This window comes from Propithecus coquereli, unplaced genomic scaffold (assembly GCF_000956105.1).
Source record: "Propithecus coquereli isolate 6110/MARCELLA unplaced genomic scaffold, Pcoq_1.0 Scaffold20, whole genome shotgun sequence".
Lineage (NCBI taxonomy): Eukaryota > Metazoa > Chordata > Mammalia > Primates > Indriidae > Propithecus > Propithecus coquereli.
The window spans coordinates 5473257-5490868 of NW_012144967.1; the positions used below are offsets into that span (position 1 = coordinate 5473257).

Genomic DNA, 17612 nt, shown 5'->3' on the forward strand with positions numbered 1-17612 from the left:
TTTCTAAGAAGTTTATTACTTTAAAGCATCTATTAAATAATTAAGCATGCATAATTAAAGCATAGTCAAAAGAAAATTTAGAGGAGAGAATCTGCAGATACTTTCATTCTAGGTATGAGATAGCACTTCAGTTAGAATCTAAGTTTAATTTTGAGATATCTGTCAGCAAAGGCAAAATGGCATGATACAGTTTTCAGTTCATGACAAAAGCATAACTCTGAATTCATTTGGAGGGTCTTCCTGGGCTGACATCGGGGAGAACTTCATTTCACTCAAATGTAAGGATCTTGGATAAAATAGTAGATAAGGTCTTTAGCTTTAGTTTTACAAGATAAACTCTTCAAATTGACTGATTACACATTTTTGTACACTTGCCTTTCCATAAGGCAAAGATTGCATAATATTAGGCAATGATTTGAGGAAGGTGTCTCTGCAGGATAGTAATATAAATTTAACCTAATTAGAATATAAACTCCCATAATCAGAAAAATGGACATTTTCATGTCCCTTACATTTTCAGAAACAATATACTATATCATAAAGCTTTTATCAAGAGCATACTAACAGTTAATTCCTGCTAAATTAGCCAGTGAATAAAAGAGTACAAGAAGTCTGTTTCTGAGTAATGATTCAGGATTTTAGAGCCAGAGGACAAGTTACTGAGAAGGTAATCTGGTTTAAAATTTTTAACCTGACCCACAATTATCCTTAAACTATTCAGTTTTTTTCTATGTATAAAAGAATATTGAATCTACTTAAAAAGGCTGTAAGCACAGTAAATATGAAGAGCTTTTTTAAGAGTTAGTTGATAAAACTAATTTTTGAGTTGAAGACATGCTATAATCATTATATTAGAAAACTATTTTATAATCAGCATATAACAGAGGTTGGTATGTGAGAACAAAGGAAAAATACCTTCTCATCTTGAACTCTTTTTAAAGAATTATTATTACGCTTCAATATAAAAATCTTCGATGTAATGAGTTGCCAACTTATTCAACAGTAAAGTTAATCAGAATCAATATGAAGGAATAAAACCTTCAGTTGGTTTAGAGAAGAAAGATACGCAGTTAAGATCAAAATCCAAACTAAAGAGCCATATTGATTGCCCCATTGTTTGACCTTCCAGTTAGAAATTGAGAACATTTGGGTGTGCACAGCATTATTCTATCAGCTGCTTTTCATTCTATGTTAAAGGGAAAATACTTTAATGTGACAACACTGTGCTACATCAAGTGGTCCCAGCTGATACATATGGAAAGTGACTCTCCAATAAAATGTGATGAGGACAGACATGTGGCTGGGCAAGAGGAAAATAAATACTCTTTACTTGGTAGCAATTCGCATTCTTGTCCCCACTTGGAATCAAGCCTGGTTGCAAAGACATGAGTTCCAAACAGTAAGAGAGATTGAAATGTCCACTAGGTCACTGTTAGCACTGCACAGAGCTCAGCCACCAACCAGCAGCAGCAGCGTGGAATTCATCACCCCAGACCTTCTCCACTTACACCCACCTCTTCTCCCTTCTGAGACAATCCATCGTTCCACTGCCTCAAACCCAAACCAGCTCTAAGCCTTGGAAATGGCACACAACCTTAGTGTACAAAGCACTTCTTATCAACTGCTCTCTTTAAAATATAAGCTGTCCCTTCGAAAGCTATACACATTCATTCAAAAATTGTGTAAAATTTACAAAAATTGTTTAACAGAAAAAATGTGACGTTAATATAACATTTTAAAACAAACATACATCTACAGTTTTTAAAGTACATTTGTCTTTATCTAATGAAAACAGGATCATTGGGTAATATTTGGGACTCTAGAGGCAGATGAACTGAGGCTAAGTTCTGGCTCTGTCTCAGACTGGTGGGATAACTTTGGATCAGTTACATAACTCCTCTGTTCTTCAGTTTCCTAATCTGTAAAATGTGAATTAAAAATGGCTCAAATTTCAGAGGTTGTGAAATATCAGCAAAAAGCAGTAAACAGTGACAGGTACATAGAAATTGCATGCTAAATATCATCTATTTTAGTCTTATTTTAATTTATATCATCTTAATCACTTCTACGTTAAAAATATATGGAAAACATCCCCCCATGTAATAATCAATTCACCTACATAATTTAGAATGGTTCTTCATTTTATGAATATTTGATAATTAAGTTAACTAATCCTCTGTTGTAACAAATTAAGATTGTTTCTGATTTTTAAAAATTGTAAACACTGTGATAAATTTATACTTAGATATCTTTATGCATCCGTGATATATTTCCAAAGATAAATTCCTTGAGATAGAATTGCTGAGTCACAGGAGATGGCTATTTTTAAGGTCTTTGCAAGTATTGCCAACTTACTCTCCTAAAATGCTACATTAATTTACACTCCCAGCCTCACTGAATGAGCCTGTCCACTTCCCTGCTACCTCACCAACCCTAGACATTTTTATTTACTATACAGCAATTTCATAGAAAGAACATAGCCTCATGTTGTTTTAATATGTAGCTTTTTATAACAAATGAGATCGAACAATTTTTTTTCATATGTTCATTAACAGTGAACCATGGCAGGGCCGTGAAACCCGACAGACTTAGATTCAATTCCCATTTCTGGCATTTAACAGTGTGACTCTGGGAAATTACTGCATCTCTCGGAGCCCCATTCGCCTCTCCAAAATGTACACCTAGACTACAAATGCTCCAAGAGAGGTGCGTGTTAAATTGCAATCCCTTGCATTGAGGTCCCTTCTACAAGGTTTATCCCAAGTCATACTCTTCCAACAGAATCTGAGAGTGTCATTTTTCTACAACTGATACTGAAAAATACTTATTAGTTAATCTGATTTCTTAATTTGATGATTTCAATTTTTAAAACATAGTAGGTGAAGATGAGGATGGCTTACACTATTAGTGTTCACTGTGTGCCACGGACCGTTGTACCCATTTTACATTTACCAACTAATGTGATCATCACTATACACCGCCCAATGCAGGTAGAATGATAATTCCCTTCATTTCAGCAACAAAAAAAATGCAGAGAGGTTAAGTAACTTGTCGAAAATCACACAGCCAGTTTAGAGAAGCCAGGGCACTAACCCAGGCGGTCTGGCTCCAGTATCTGAATTCTTTACCTCCACATTCATAACTAAATAATCATGAGCCATTCATATGCTTGTTAGCCATTAGGAATTCTACTTCTTTGAATTAACATTTCTGCCAGGTTATCGTTTTCCTATTGATTAAAAAATACACACTGTAGTGGTGATATTATGGATTTGTTTGATGCCACAAGTATTCTTTTTTTTTACCACTCTATCCTTTATCTTTTAATTTATGATGGTGATTTTTGCTTTGGCCATGCTGACATCTTAAGATTTTCCTCTTACCATTCCTGTTTGTTAGCTTGCTTATATGAAACTTTCCCACTATTTTAACAGGTTTTTTTTATGGAGTTTGCTTCAAGTGTTTGATGTTTAATTCATCTTGAAATTGTTACTGTGTTTGCTGTGATGCACCAACACATTTCCCCTGAAGGATGAGCAACCAAATTTCCCAGAATCACTTATTAAATAGTTTATCCTTTCCTCGGTGACTCCGGGTTTCGAGTTTATTATATATTAAATGATCTCCAATTAGTCTTCTTTCAAGTCCTTTAGTGCAGTTCTAGAACTTCCTCATATATGTGTGAGACGTTATATTTTTTGCTTTCTGTCACAGTCTCTGATGTGATTTTTAGTTTTTAAAAATGTTTTCCCATTGTGTATAGCTGTTGATATTATTTTGTTAATATTGATTTTATCATTTTTTGATTCCAGTATATTATCTATTAATTTTCTTTGGGTGACAGATAGTATCTGGTATTATATGCAAATAATGTTTCCTTCATTAAAATAGGCATTTCTTTTTCTTACAATTTTGCATTGGCTGGATCTGACATAAAATGCTTAATTTTTCATTCATAAATGTAAAAACTCACTAAATTCTCTGAACAATCTTGCTCAGTAGGTACTATGTTATCTTCATTTTAAAGATGAGAAAATAGAGGGAATATCTCTAGTGTTTCAGTAATAACGCTGATGTCTGTGATGTTTTTGACAGATATTTGTTATGTTAAAAAGTTGCTCCTCAATTAACTTATTAGAGTATTTTTTCACAATCAAGAATGAATATTAACTATTATCAAATGGCCCTCCCATATCTAATGAGATTGAGGTTTTTTTAATCCTTTAATACAGCAATGATATAAATTATACAATCAGAGTTCCTAATGTGTGGTGCCTGACTGATACTCCTTTTTATTAAATCAGTGTTTCTGATATTATTCTAGACTCATTCTAGTGTCAGGAAATAAATTCATAAGTTTTCCATTTTTTCATGTTCTTAACAGATTTAAATAATGTAAGACTGCCCCCTTCAAGGTTTGAAAAAAGTTTGTTCATAAAAAAATAAGGATCTCTTATTTTCTTATTTGGAGGAAGGGAGGATACCAAGAGAAAAAGATGAAATAATTTGATAACTTTTTCAGATCCTTCCATAATTAATTATTTTCACTAACCAGTATATTCAATACCTGATATTCAAGTTCCTCTAATTACACTTAAGATAATATTCTTTGCTATTTACTACATATTCATTTCTCCTAATGTGGAACTATAATTCATTTACAGTTCATTTGGAGAGATTTTACATCTTTACAATACCCAAGCTCTCCCAAGTATTAATATGTCTCTACAGTTAATCATGTTTTCTCTTAGACCCCTCATTGAAGTTCAGTGTTCTTCACAGTGATCCCCTATATTTCCTAACTTTTAAAATCATTCTTAATATTATATGTTGTTTCCTCTTTTTTTCATTAACCTTGTAAATGATTGGTCTGTTTCACTGGTTTTTTTGGGGAAGCAATAGTTGGACTCACACCCGCTGCTCACATATTTTCTACAATATTGCTCTGTTTTTATTTTCATCAATTCCTTTCTAATTTTCTTAGTTTTATCTTATATAATTCCTTTTGTTCAGGTGCTTAATTGATTTTCAACCTTTCTTGTTTAATGATGAAACCATTCAAGGTAAGAATTTCCTCTGAATAATACTTTTGGCCCTTATCCATAGTTTTTATGTATAGTAATTAATTGTGAATTTCAAAGTAGTCTGTAACTGCAGTTTTGGTATCTACATTAGCTACTTGGGATTTTTTCCCATCAACTAGCTTGATAATTTTATTATTAATTTCTATTTCTATAGTACTACAACCAAGTACAATTTCTACTTTTTTGGAATCCACTCAAGTATTTTCAACCCAGAACATGACAGATATTTGAATGTTAATGGGTATTTGAACAGAATATTTTCTATTTTTTATGTGTATGTATACACACACGTTAGATCAAGGTTACTGATTATTCTCTAAAGTTTGAGAACTACCACTTTTGTATATCTAAATATCATCTAAGAATTTGCTGAATAAAAAAAAAAAAAAAGGAAATTCCAGAATCTCATGCCCAGAAATATAGTGGCTACACAATAGTAGGCAGGGATCTTTACTATTAACACTTTCTGGAATTTGGACCTTCAAACATTTGGGCCTTCAAAGAAACATCAATTTGCAGCCTTATTTATTTTTTGTTTTTTATTTTTTCCCTGTACTTTTAATATGTCTATGGGAAGTTATTCACTTAAAAGTTCATATTTGTTATAAATTATTGATAATTCATCTTTAAACCCTAAAACCTGTAACATGTTTCTATCTTACCTTTTATTTACATCTATCTGCTGTATTTTTGCTCATGTTTTTCTATATTACTATGTTTTAGGTGTCTCGAAGCAGCAGCAATTACTATTTGACTCAATGTAAGAGGTTTTTCCATTTAATAGAAAAGTTTAACCTATTCAACATCTACCATCACATGTAATATGTTCAGCTTTATACTTGCCATCTTCTCATTGTAGGATACTAGGAAAACCCCATGAGTCACTCTTTCTCTCTTAGCCTATCTGTTCTAACCAACATCATCCACACCATATACTGCATATGGTTCAGGATCATTCCAGTATGTTAAAGGTACCGTTTCCTACTTTCTAGGGCCAATGAAGAAATTTGCCTTATTTCCTTTATTTATTTCAATGGACATATTATACCAGTAGTAGGAGGTGAGGAGAGTTGAAAGTCTACATTCAAAAAATGGCCATTTTTTGTCCTGAATTGGAATCAACTCTTATCTATCAAATAATCTCTCAGATGACACATCTGTCTCCTTTTCACCTATCCTTCATGGCTCCAAGCTGATTCACATGGAATTCCCCAACCAAATCTATGCCCTTGAAAACCAAACTTTGACAACAGATTACTTTCAATTTTTTTAGCCTGGTTATAAATCCATAAATATTAGTGTAAATTTAAATATCAATATTACTTACTTTAATGGCCAAATACTTCAACATTAATCCAAGAAAGCTATGATTGTGTGAGTCCATTACAGTGCATAAACCCATAGCAGGTGAAACTTGGGCACACACTTAATTGGAAATGCAAATTGAGATTTGCGTGGCATTTATTTGGTACAAGCCATTATAGAAAATGTGTCCCATAAAACTAATTAAGTGAAGCTGTTATTGGTGCAGCTAGTTATTGTGCACACGGATTCACAGACAACACTGGGGCTCCACAAGAGCAGCGTAGAGGCCCATGTTTCTGGTTATAGATTCACTTGCTCGTGCTGGCCTGGCTTGCACGAGAGGACTCAGGTTTGTTTCAAAATGCAGGTCCTCATCAAACTTCAGGTGATTTCCTCTTAGTTATTAGGAAATACTAATGAATACATGATTTTCTCATTTTACAGATTAAGTCCCTAAAGCTGATTTTCGAAGCCCATTAGATAATTTGGAGGAGGTAAATGTATGACTGAATAAGAAGGAATGACCAAGAGGAGAAGAATCCAGCCTGATTCTCAGGAAAGAATGAGGATCACTTAATTGATAATAGAAATATGAAATAAATTGATTGAATCAGCTAATTATTAGGAGATAGTATCTATTTCCCAAAATGTTTTGAAACTCTAAAATGTGCTGTTTTCTAATATATATTTACCCTGATTAGGGGATTAGAGGAGCAATGGGAAAATGAGTCTGCAGATTACAATACATTCCAATCTCAGTTTTATACTGACTTTGCTCATGAGTATTTGATTACAAAGTATTATAAATCTAGATAATCAGTTTTTTTAAATAACTATCTTTTTCAAAACATTGAAGAGAAATGAAATATGTGGAAGGATGACTCATTGGCCTGGAGTCTTTCAATCCTGAAGCTTATTCTCTAAAGTTTGAGAATCACCACTTTAGTATGTCTAAATATCATCTAAGAATTTGCTGGAAAAAAAAAAGGGAAATTCCACAATTTCATGTCTAGAAATGTAGTAGGTATGCAATATAGGCAGGGATCTTCACTATTAACAGTTTCTGGAATTGGGACCTTCAAACATTTGGACCTTCAAGAAACATCGATTTGCAGCCTTATTTTTTGTTTTGTATCTTTTTTCTTGTATTTTTAACATGCACATATATGTCTAGGGGAAGTTATTCACTTAAAAGTTCATGTTTATTACAAACTTATTGATGATTCATCTTTTTTTAACTCCTAAACCTGTATCATGTTCCTATCTTTCACTTGCCTCTATATGCTGTACTTCTGCTCATCTGTTTCTATATTACTGTGTTTTAGGTGTCTCAAAGAAGGAGCAGTTACTCTTTGACTCACTGTAAGAGCTTTTTCTATTTAATAGAAAAGTTTAACCTATTCAACATGCTTTGACTAATTCACCAGCAATAATAAATATACTTATTTTAGTATATGGATTTTAAATGAGCCAATTGTCAGCTAGCACATTCACCTGATTAAAAAGATATAGTGAATTCAGAACAGACTCTTTAACAGGCTTAAATGCACTTAGCACATTACCATTTTGAGTGAGATTAAAAGTTAAAGTACCTTCTATACTTTCTACTTAGACATTTAAAAATGTAGTTTGCATTTTCTCTAGAAGTATAAATCATATTTTAGTTTACGACTTGATTAAAGAAAATGTATCCTCATAAAAATTATTCTTATTCTTCTCTAAGAAATACAATTTTTGTTTTATACATAAAGTATTATCCAACATGGTTCTGTATCCTACAGAGGTAAGCATGAAGCACCAATAAATCTACTTTTATGATTCGCTCTCATATTAAAAAAGGAAAAAGAAACAACTCCTTCTCCTATGAAGCACACAACATCGTACCTACAGGCTTTCTTCCATGCTTAATTTTGGGAGTGTCAACTAATTCTCCTAGGAAGAATCTTCTTTCTAACTTGCTTCACACTGGAGCCCAAATTTTCTTTCTGGTCAACTGCTCCAGTATCTCTAAGCCCAGGTGTAAGGGAAATTTATTTGCATAGGCAATAGGTTTCTTAGGCCAGACTAAAATAATCGCCAATGTGTCTTCACCCGGCCTTCCGGGGAAACGTGAGTTAGCAGAGTTAAGTAACCAAGGTGTTATCTCCTATGTGAACACATGTGATCACACTTTCCCATGGCATGTCACCACTACTGTTCTGACCATATAGAAAGGCTCGCCATGTTCTCGGCCATGCTCTCACTGCAGCCGCATCCCCTGACAATAAAGAACATGTCTCATCTGCCCTCTGCCGCCCCTTCTCTTCTTTCAACTCCTGGAAGCCTGCTCCGGTGCACTCGCTAGCCACACAGCCCGCTCCCCATGCCTCCTCAAAAGCCTTCAGTGGCTCCCTGCTAACAGAGTAAACTGCAACCTCCTTCAACCCTTCTGAGCTACCCGCAGGCCCCTCCACCTCCACGCCCAGCCTGAGCTCCCAGCACCTGGCTCCTGCTTGCTCCAGGACATGGCCCCCACCTCTGCTTCCCTGCCCATGCTTTACCCTCCGCTGGGAATGACTCGTCATGCTTCACTTCACCCACCAGTCAACTATCAGCAGCCTCCTCCTTCCTGGCCCAGCTCAAATTGTTTCCTCAAATCCCCCTAAACTGGAATCCATGCCCCCCACCCCCGCCAACTTGCCACTGTCCTGCTCCTTTCCTAGGGCACTTAAGGCTTTGGGACTTATGCGTTCATTGCATAGGTTCCTTCCAGCAAGACCTGCAACTCTTCAAACCTGAGCCCCTCCTGCCACCCCCAGAGCACGCAGCACAGTGGTCACACGAAACAGCCTTTCAACATGATACCTTCTTAGCCAGGCACTCCCTGTGACAGTGTAACAGACTGTTAGGAGCTCAGGCTCCGGCAAGAGATGCCTAAATTCAAACCCAGCCTCTATTACTCACCAGCTACAGGACCCTTCCTGTGCCTCCGTCTTCTCAGTTGGAAAAGGGCATATAAATAAAGCCTGCGTCTTAGGCCATTAGAGAATTAAGAATTTAACACGTGTTCAGTGCACAGCACAGGGCTTGCTAGTTAACTGCTCTATTGCTGGTATCACCCAATAGATACTAACTAAAGCAAAACAACCTAGATCTAAATAAGTGTATTTTAAAACGCAACCTCTAAATCACAAGTTAGAAGAATTATTTGACATAGAATGTTCAATGAAATAACTACAAGCTTATAATTTGCCAATTACACAGGATTATGACATTTTAAAAATCAGATTAGTATCTACACATTAAATAGGGAATCTCTTTGGAGAGAGCATGTTGCAGGTGGACCACTGATTGTCAGGAAGACTCCACACAGATTCACTGCAGGATTTGATCATTTTCCCAATTTTTCAGTCAAGGAATCGAAAACGAATCTCAATTGAAACAGCCGCGCAGAAGCGGCAGCTGAAAGATCTTATTCAGTGCAACATATCAGGGACCTCAAAGTCCCAAGGGGGAATTCCACCCAGGTCAAGCTGCAATTACAAGGCCGGGACCTTTCGGATCAGGGTTTATTTCTGGATAGGCCACAGCCCTTTTATGTTAGAAAAAAACAAATAATGTAAAACAAACCAAGCACTAGCTGGCTTTAAACCACCTGTGGTCCCCCATCCCACACTAAGGAAAAGCCAAAATCCTTCAGACTTTCTTGACTTTCAAAGTCCTCTAGGATCCTCTCCTGGACACCTTATCCCTCAGTCCTTTCCTGTCCCACACCTCGCTATTCCCCATCCTGCTCCCCCCATCCCACCCACACTGGCTGCCCAGCCACGTCTGGAATTTGACAGTCTGAGTCCTGCCTCAGAGCACTTGAATGTGAGAATTTCCCTCCTGAGAGAGATTCCTCAGATATCCATACAGCTCTCTCCCTCAACTCAAGTTCTCACTCAAACGTCCCCTATTCCATGAGGCCCTCCCTGGCCAGCAGATGGAAAAATGCACCCCCACATTCCTGTCACACACCCCCCCCACTCCTTACTTTTCACCATCTAGCACTCTGTGTATTGATTGTTTTCTTTTGTTTGGGTGTTGTCTCCTGCAACCATAATGTAAGCTCCAAGTGAGGAGAGACCTTCCCTGTGGTCATTGGTAGATCATTATACCCAGAACAGTGCCTGACACAAAGTGGACACTTGATAAATATTTCTGGAACAAATAAATGAACAACAGATCATGGGGCAGCTTATCAGCAACCTGAAAACAGTCAAAATGGATCACAGACTGCATTTAAACTAGGTCTTTCAAAAAATATTCTACCTTGTATTTCGAAGGGCTGCATTTTGAAAAATGCATTAGTTTAGGTCAGTGGTTGTCCACTGGGAGTGATTCCCACCCATCCTTCAGGATCTTTGGCAGTGTCTGCAGACATCTTGGGATGTCACAGCAGCAGTGGGTGGCCGGGTGCTACTGTCATCTAGTGTGTAGAGGTCAAGGAGACTGCTGGACACTCTACAATGCACAGGAAAGCTCCAGGTAACAAAGAATGTTCTGGCCCGAAATGTCAAGGTTGAGAACTCACAATTAAGCTCAAGATAATTTCTTAGATCTGCCAGGGAAGGTGGGAAGGGAAGGGAGGGGAATGGAGGGAGGAAGGGGGAAGGAAAAAAGGAGGGAGGGAGAGAAAGAGGGGAGGAGGGAGGGAGGGAGGGAGGGGAGGAAAGAGTGAAGGAAGGAAGGAAGGGAGGGAGGAGAAATGAGGAGGGAAGGAAGGAAGCAGACCAGCACACGGGCAAGCTAAGTCAATTACTGGTAATATCGAAAGACCAAATACACAAGACCTATACACACAAAGCTAGAGAGGTATCAAAAAAAAATACCAAGTGGTGTTCACCTAGCAAGGAATAAAACGTGCCACTAAGGGATTTATTTATGAAAATAAGAGGAGAAATGTCAAAAAAGAAAAGAGAGAGGAGGAAACTGGATTGTAAAGGAGAGTCTTTGCTTCCAGTCCCTTCAGACCTAAGAGTGTGCACCACATTCTTGGTACGCGTATTCTTACAGGAATAACTGACAAAGTAATAAAAAAGGGGGAAGTCCCAAATTACCATCTCCTCTCTGTGAGCCGCGCAGCCTGATGCCGACGGCTCAGAGCATTTGGCAGGAGCCGGCTGTACCGGAGAGCAGATGCTCCAGGCAGGCTCTTCGAGGAACATCAGGGATATGAGGACTTGGGGAGAAATTAACCAAGCGAGCAGAAACAGAAGAAGAGATATTAAGAGGTACAGCATTCCTCCCTCTGTAAACATCGTGCGAGCTAGACTAATCTCGTGGTTAAATTACAAGAGTGCTCCATCCGCAAAATGCACTAACAGCTTTGGAAAAATGTATCTTTTGGAAGAAATAAAGTCTCATTGGCTGATAAAGCTGTAATAAGTCTACAACAAATTGTATTAATGGTTGGATGAAAAACTGAAATTCTCTCTTCTAGAAGAGTACATTTGGTACACACATTAATGTCCAATTAAGAGGTGAATCTGCTCTCTCGCTTCCCTTCTTTGTCCATGTTAAGGCATTCTTTGATGCTTTCTCTTCTAACTTTTATAAGTATTTTTTCATCCAGCTTTTCCCCTTTGTTGATCCTGGTGTATTACTTTTTATAATAACTGGACTGCCAAAACACTCTTCCCTCTTCAAGAGAGGCTCTGTGCTTTCTTCCACAAAGCGTTTTTTGAAACTTAAAGCAAATGTGACCACTAAAAAGACAAATAGAACTTCCAGGAAAACAGTCTTTTGTAGTCCTGAGAACAAATGTGCAGTTACCAACAATTAATCTCTGAAGAAAGGTGTGGCAAGGAGGTATAAAGTAATGCATATGTTTGTGTTTCATTAATAAATGGAAAATCAGTCAAGGATCTATATTCCTGTAAATAAATACAAACGCCCATCTTAAGATGGAAAGATTGAGATTGAATTGAAAGACTAGTCAAAATGTTTTGGTTGGTTAAATCAATTTCGGACTGACACAGAAAAAATATGTCCCTTTATACCTGAAACTGCCAAAGATACTGTGTAAGAATAAGGAATAAAACAGTAGTTTCCTGCTGTATCAAGGAGGATTTTTTTTTCCCCCTAGACTAAGATTCAGCAACTCTAGACCATAGAAACTCATCAACTGTAAAATGACTCACAAATTGTTTATTAATAAAGGGAACTTACGGATAGCAAGGGAATGGCAACTTTTCCAAGAAAATCAGGGGGTTTATCTCCATCTTCATCAAACACTGTCACTTCTAAAACATCATGGATATCTTTAATGGGGCTGAAACAAAAAAATACCATGTATTATACACAAAAACACACAAGTGAAGTCTGTTCCATGAAGATCTGAAAACACTGTTTCACTAATTAAGTCTGTATGTCCTTAGAGTATAAAACTACCATTTAATTAAATTCCAAAAATTAAATCAAACTGACTGTATTCCCAAACCTTCCATCACAGAAGATTTAGACATCCATATGAAAAAAGAAGTCAACTTTTTTACTATGACATTTTCCACATAGCATACGTGTACTCAAGGGTAGGACTGTGAAGGAAACAGGATGCAGACAGAGAAGGCAGAAAGAATGAGAGGGTCAAAGCAAAGTGATTTCAAAGAAGTTTCTAAATGAGAAGAGTAAAAATAACGTTTTCTTTAAATTAATGAAGAATTCTCTTTTCTTTTAAAAAAAAAAAAGGTGGTGAAAATCACTTTTGCTGAAATACGTAGAGAGCCTCCTATTGTTGAAACACAAAATACTAAGAACACTTAGAAACACTGTTTTATGTTGTCCAGAAGCCAGACCTCGGCAACAATGAAAACCAAAGTCAGGCCATTGGCCACATTTTAGGAAAACAAGAGAAATTTACATCTGGCATTTGGCAAATTTGTTTAGCAGAGTTAATCCACTTCTCATAGATCTTTGGGAACTTTTTACTAATACCATTAACTGTATGCAAAATGAATTTTTTTTCCACTTATAAGCACAGAGAGAGCATTTATTCAGCTTTGTGGGGGCAGTGTACCACCACCATCCCACCCAAATTCAACAGGGGCCTCCATTGATGTTTAGGTGCTTTGTAAGCTAAAGAAAACTAGGAAACTGAAATATGTCCAGCCCCCTAAATCCCTCAGTTTGATAGAGTGGGCAGGGTATTGCTATGGGGTGGGTCACTGAGATGAACTAGAATATAAGGAGCCTCTGGGAGTCTTTAAGGATGCACAGATAATCTGCATTTTTCCAAAAGACTCTGGCAGAATACAAGCCTTCAGGCATTAAAATAACGTTATAACATATAAGTTCCTTGAATTTAAGGCAGGTCTCCATTAGTAACTTTCCTTAACCCAGAAATGAATTAATCTAGATATATGGAGGCTTCCAGCTACTCGCAGATTAATTTAGTCACTAAAGCATCTACTTTACAAATGCCTCCTATAACACTCCTTTGCAGTTCTGAATGGTCTCTTCTATTATTAACACCACACTCTATAAAATGAAAGGATAAAAGGTTTTCAGAAGGAAAAAAACAATAAAATTCACTCTTTGCCCATAAAACAGACAGAAAGTTCCACTCAAGAGCCCCAGCCTGCCCCAAACATAGCAGGGATAATTGCTCTCTAAGTTAGCACTGTTCCTCAATATTACGGAGGCTAAAACACTTACAATGTAAAAACTTTGTTCCACTCAGGGTTGAGGTTCTTGTAAATGGTGTGTGTCTGAAGTCGGTCGTTGCCTAACTCCAACAAGCAAAAAGGATCACTCTTTCCTGGCAAGAGAACATACACATTGGTCAAAGACAAGTGAATCTCAAAACAGACAGCATCAGTGTGAACAAAAGTCTTGCACTTTAATAATTAAAAAATTGTTCTTGCTGAAAGAGGGAAGTTGAGATTCCTTTTCCAAAAAGCTCTGCAGACGCCCTGTGTGGACATTTGGGAGGTGGGCAGAGCCTCCAAGGGTTGGAACTTTATCATCCATAATGGATTGGGACTCATACAACACCCAAGATGCAGCCTTGAAAGCCAGTGACCACACAGGTTTCTCAGGAGTAGGCGTCAGTTTGGCAGTGGGAAAGCCCACTTCTTTGTTTTGTTTTAAAAATGAAGCTCATCTCTGTTTTCTTCCTAAATTCTCTTTCAGCTAATCTGGAATGACCGGAATCCTATGATAACTTACAGGCTTCCTGTGGCCATGAGAAGATGTGAGAAAAAGTATAAAAATGGCTCTCAAGGAGTTAAAACTCTGTTCTTTAAGTGAATAGCTGTATGATTCTACATACTCAGTACATTACAAGAATGCATGAGCTACAGTTTTGGTGCCATGAAATAAAAAAAAAAGTATAAATCAATCAAGGTCAGAGTTTTTAACTTAAAAAAATTAAGCTCATCCCTTACTTCTCCTACTTCTTCTCTTCATTTTCTATCCTATCTCCCACATCCTTCAAAAGAGGTAAGAAAATTCCAAATCCGAAGTTGGACCCAGAGAGTTACCAAGTAAAAATTCACTTCCCTTTTGTTGGTCTTGGCAGAGGGATCTAGAATTGGAACTGTCAGAGACAGAACGAATGGGTCCGTATGTCCACAGGACATTAGTGCATTGCCTGTCTCCACAGCACATTGGCACTTTACAAAGCAGTGCTTGCTAAATTGATCGGGGGCACAAGGACACATGCTTCTCCAACAAATGGCCAAGGAGTCCTGGGCCAGGGCCTCAGGCAGAGAGTGCTCAGGTCTCTTGACCGACTGGCCTCCCATTCGGGTCACTGAACCTACATCTAATTCACTTAATAACCAGGAGCTCTGAGGCACCGCACATCAGTAGAGATACCGACACGTGCAGGAGCTTGCCTGAAGAATGTATTTTTTAAAAAGAGGGGAAGAAGAGCAAAGGCATGGGTGATGGTCAGTATTAAACAGGAGATTGCATTCAACTGACTAGGGGCCCGGACAATGACCAAGCTGTGGCCATAAATGAATGAGTTAGAGTTCTCAACTGCAAACAATGGAAATGGTCCCTGTCTAAATTTAGCAGAAAAGGAATTTAATAAAGTAATATCAAACAGCTCTCAGAATAGCTACAAAGGCTAGAAAATCAGGCTCAAAAAAATCACTATAAACCAAAGAATACATAGGTACAAGAAGTCCGGCCAATATTCCACCCCAGGAAAAGTCTGGTGTGGTCTCTGCTTTCCCAGAACACCAGCTCCACAAGGCACTCTTATCCCTAGCCCCTGACTGTGGCTGTTTCCAACGTGAACTCTCTACTCCTGCTTCTTTGCCTCACCGGATACAGATGCAAAGGCCTGAACTGCTAGAGTCCTGGAAAGGAATACTGGCTTTTCAGCCTTCGTGACTGGGAGTGAGCTCTGACTCCTTCTCTAAAACATACAATGGCAAACACCTCAAACACAGAAGGGGCTTCCGATCTTGGGCAGTCAAAATCAAACTAACACAAAAATCCACCTGTGTCTGCGAAAAGTCTCGCTTATTTAAAGACAGGTTACTCTGGCCATCTGTTTTGTAGGGCACAGGGCTGGGGTTGAATGGGAAAGAGCCTGCCAATGTAGAACAACACGCTTCCTCTTCGACAACTGTGAACATGCAGAGAACACATGCATTCGGCTTAATGCTCAAGTATACCATGCTTGATTCCTCAACCCAGGCTGAAACAGCTACTTAACCATTTGTCAGACTATTAGTAGGTGTCAGCACTGCTCCTCCAGAGACACCAACATGACACGCCATCAGCACTTGCTCCAGGGAAACTGTCTGACACTTTTAATGAAAGCCCTGGGGTTGCTCCACAGCAGGGCAGAGATGCTGCCTGGTCCTGTTGATGCACAGGTGGGCTCCTGCCGGCTCCCACTCTCTGGAGCGAGCGCTCTCTTAGCTGTCCCAGCTAATGAGGAACAGACTTCCCTCCAGAACCTGGAAACTTCAGTTATGTGTCTCCAAGGAACACACCGCACCAACACTCTGAAGATAATTCAGTCAAAGCTCATTAAAATGCTGTAGTTATTAATATTACAGTATAAACGGGCAGAGAGAAGAAGAAACAAAGACATTAAAACGTTTATAGAGTAATTTACGTACACTTTATGGATTGATTTCTTTCTCTTAAAAGATTGCAGATAAATGAGAACTTTGAATACAATTTAAATAACAAATACTTTTATTTGAGATAACAATTATCTCCCATAATAAATGGAATGTCCGAATGTTCCCCAATGGTTCCGAGAGAACAGCACCAGGCAGACAGGCACATGCACGTTTGAAGCTGCACTTTTCCCCTTTACTCCATCTGCTTCACAGGTAAAACATCTAGATGGCCTCCTCTACGTCCAGACGCCATGTCACCTTGACATGGTTATGCCATTGGTGATTCAGTTTCACACTGGGGTTTTTTTTAGCATTCGGCACTCAATAAATAGCCTTTGCTATTTTCCAACACCACTCTAAAATTCATTTATATTTCTAGAATGGCAAACAGGGGGGGAGGTCATTTAAATACTTTTAGCTTTATATCAATTCTAGAAACTGAATAACACACAATAAATATCAGGGGTCATATCGTGCATCTGACAACCATTTATTAAGCATCCACTCTGTTTCTAGCTCTGAACCAGGCCCTGACACACAATTAGCACCAAACCATTACCTACGAGGAACTCTGATAATGGTCCCTGCTATACTGCAAATATCACCTTTTCCAAGGAAACTTCCCTCACACTTGCCCACAGCAAACTGAGTTTCTCCCAGCTCTGATCTCTGACTGTGTATTGTTCTTACAACTCTTATATCCCATATCTGTAAATTTCCATTCCATAATCAGCCTGTATATTTCATTTAAAGGTCCTGATGCAGGCACACTCAATTATACATAACTTTACTGTCCCCCAAAAGTGCCAAAGCCCCGTGACAGAGGGCAGCAGGGAATGCCCTGCCTCCCAGTGTGGGCTAGAAGGAGCCAAGCCCCCCACCACCCTCCTACACACCCTGTAGGAAACCACACTCCTTTATGCAGATTCTCTCTTAATGCTCACATCAACCCTAATGCCATTTTGCAGATGAGAAAATAAAAGTTCAGAGAAATGTAATTTGGTTGGGAAAAGTCCAAAAATACTTCATAGTGCAGGTGAATCCTAAGCAAGGTTTAGAGGGGGAGTGTTTGGCTAGCAGAAATGGATAGGTCCTTTTTGAGAAGATGGGA

At 38.1% G+C, this 17612-nt stretch overlaps 1 protein-coding gene across 3 annotated transcripts in view; it reads right to left on the reverse strand.

Annotated features, from left to right (window-relative positions):
- Positions 1 to 17612, reverse strand: part of MCTP2 (multiple C2 domains, transmembrane 2) — a 144648-nt gene that overhangs the window by 87498 nt on the left and 39538 nt on the right. For all 3 annotated transcript variants that reach the window (XM_012643704.1, XM_012643703.1, XM_012643705.1), the window contains 2 exons: positions 14067 to 14169; positions 12582 to 12684 (listed from right to left, as the gene is read on the reverse strand). In XM_012643704.1, coding sequence (XP_012499158.1) covers positions 12582 to 12684; positions 14067 to 14169 — 206 coding nt within the window. The remainder of the gene's footprint in view (positions 1 to 12581; positions 12685 to 14066; positions 14170 to 17612) is intronic.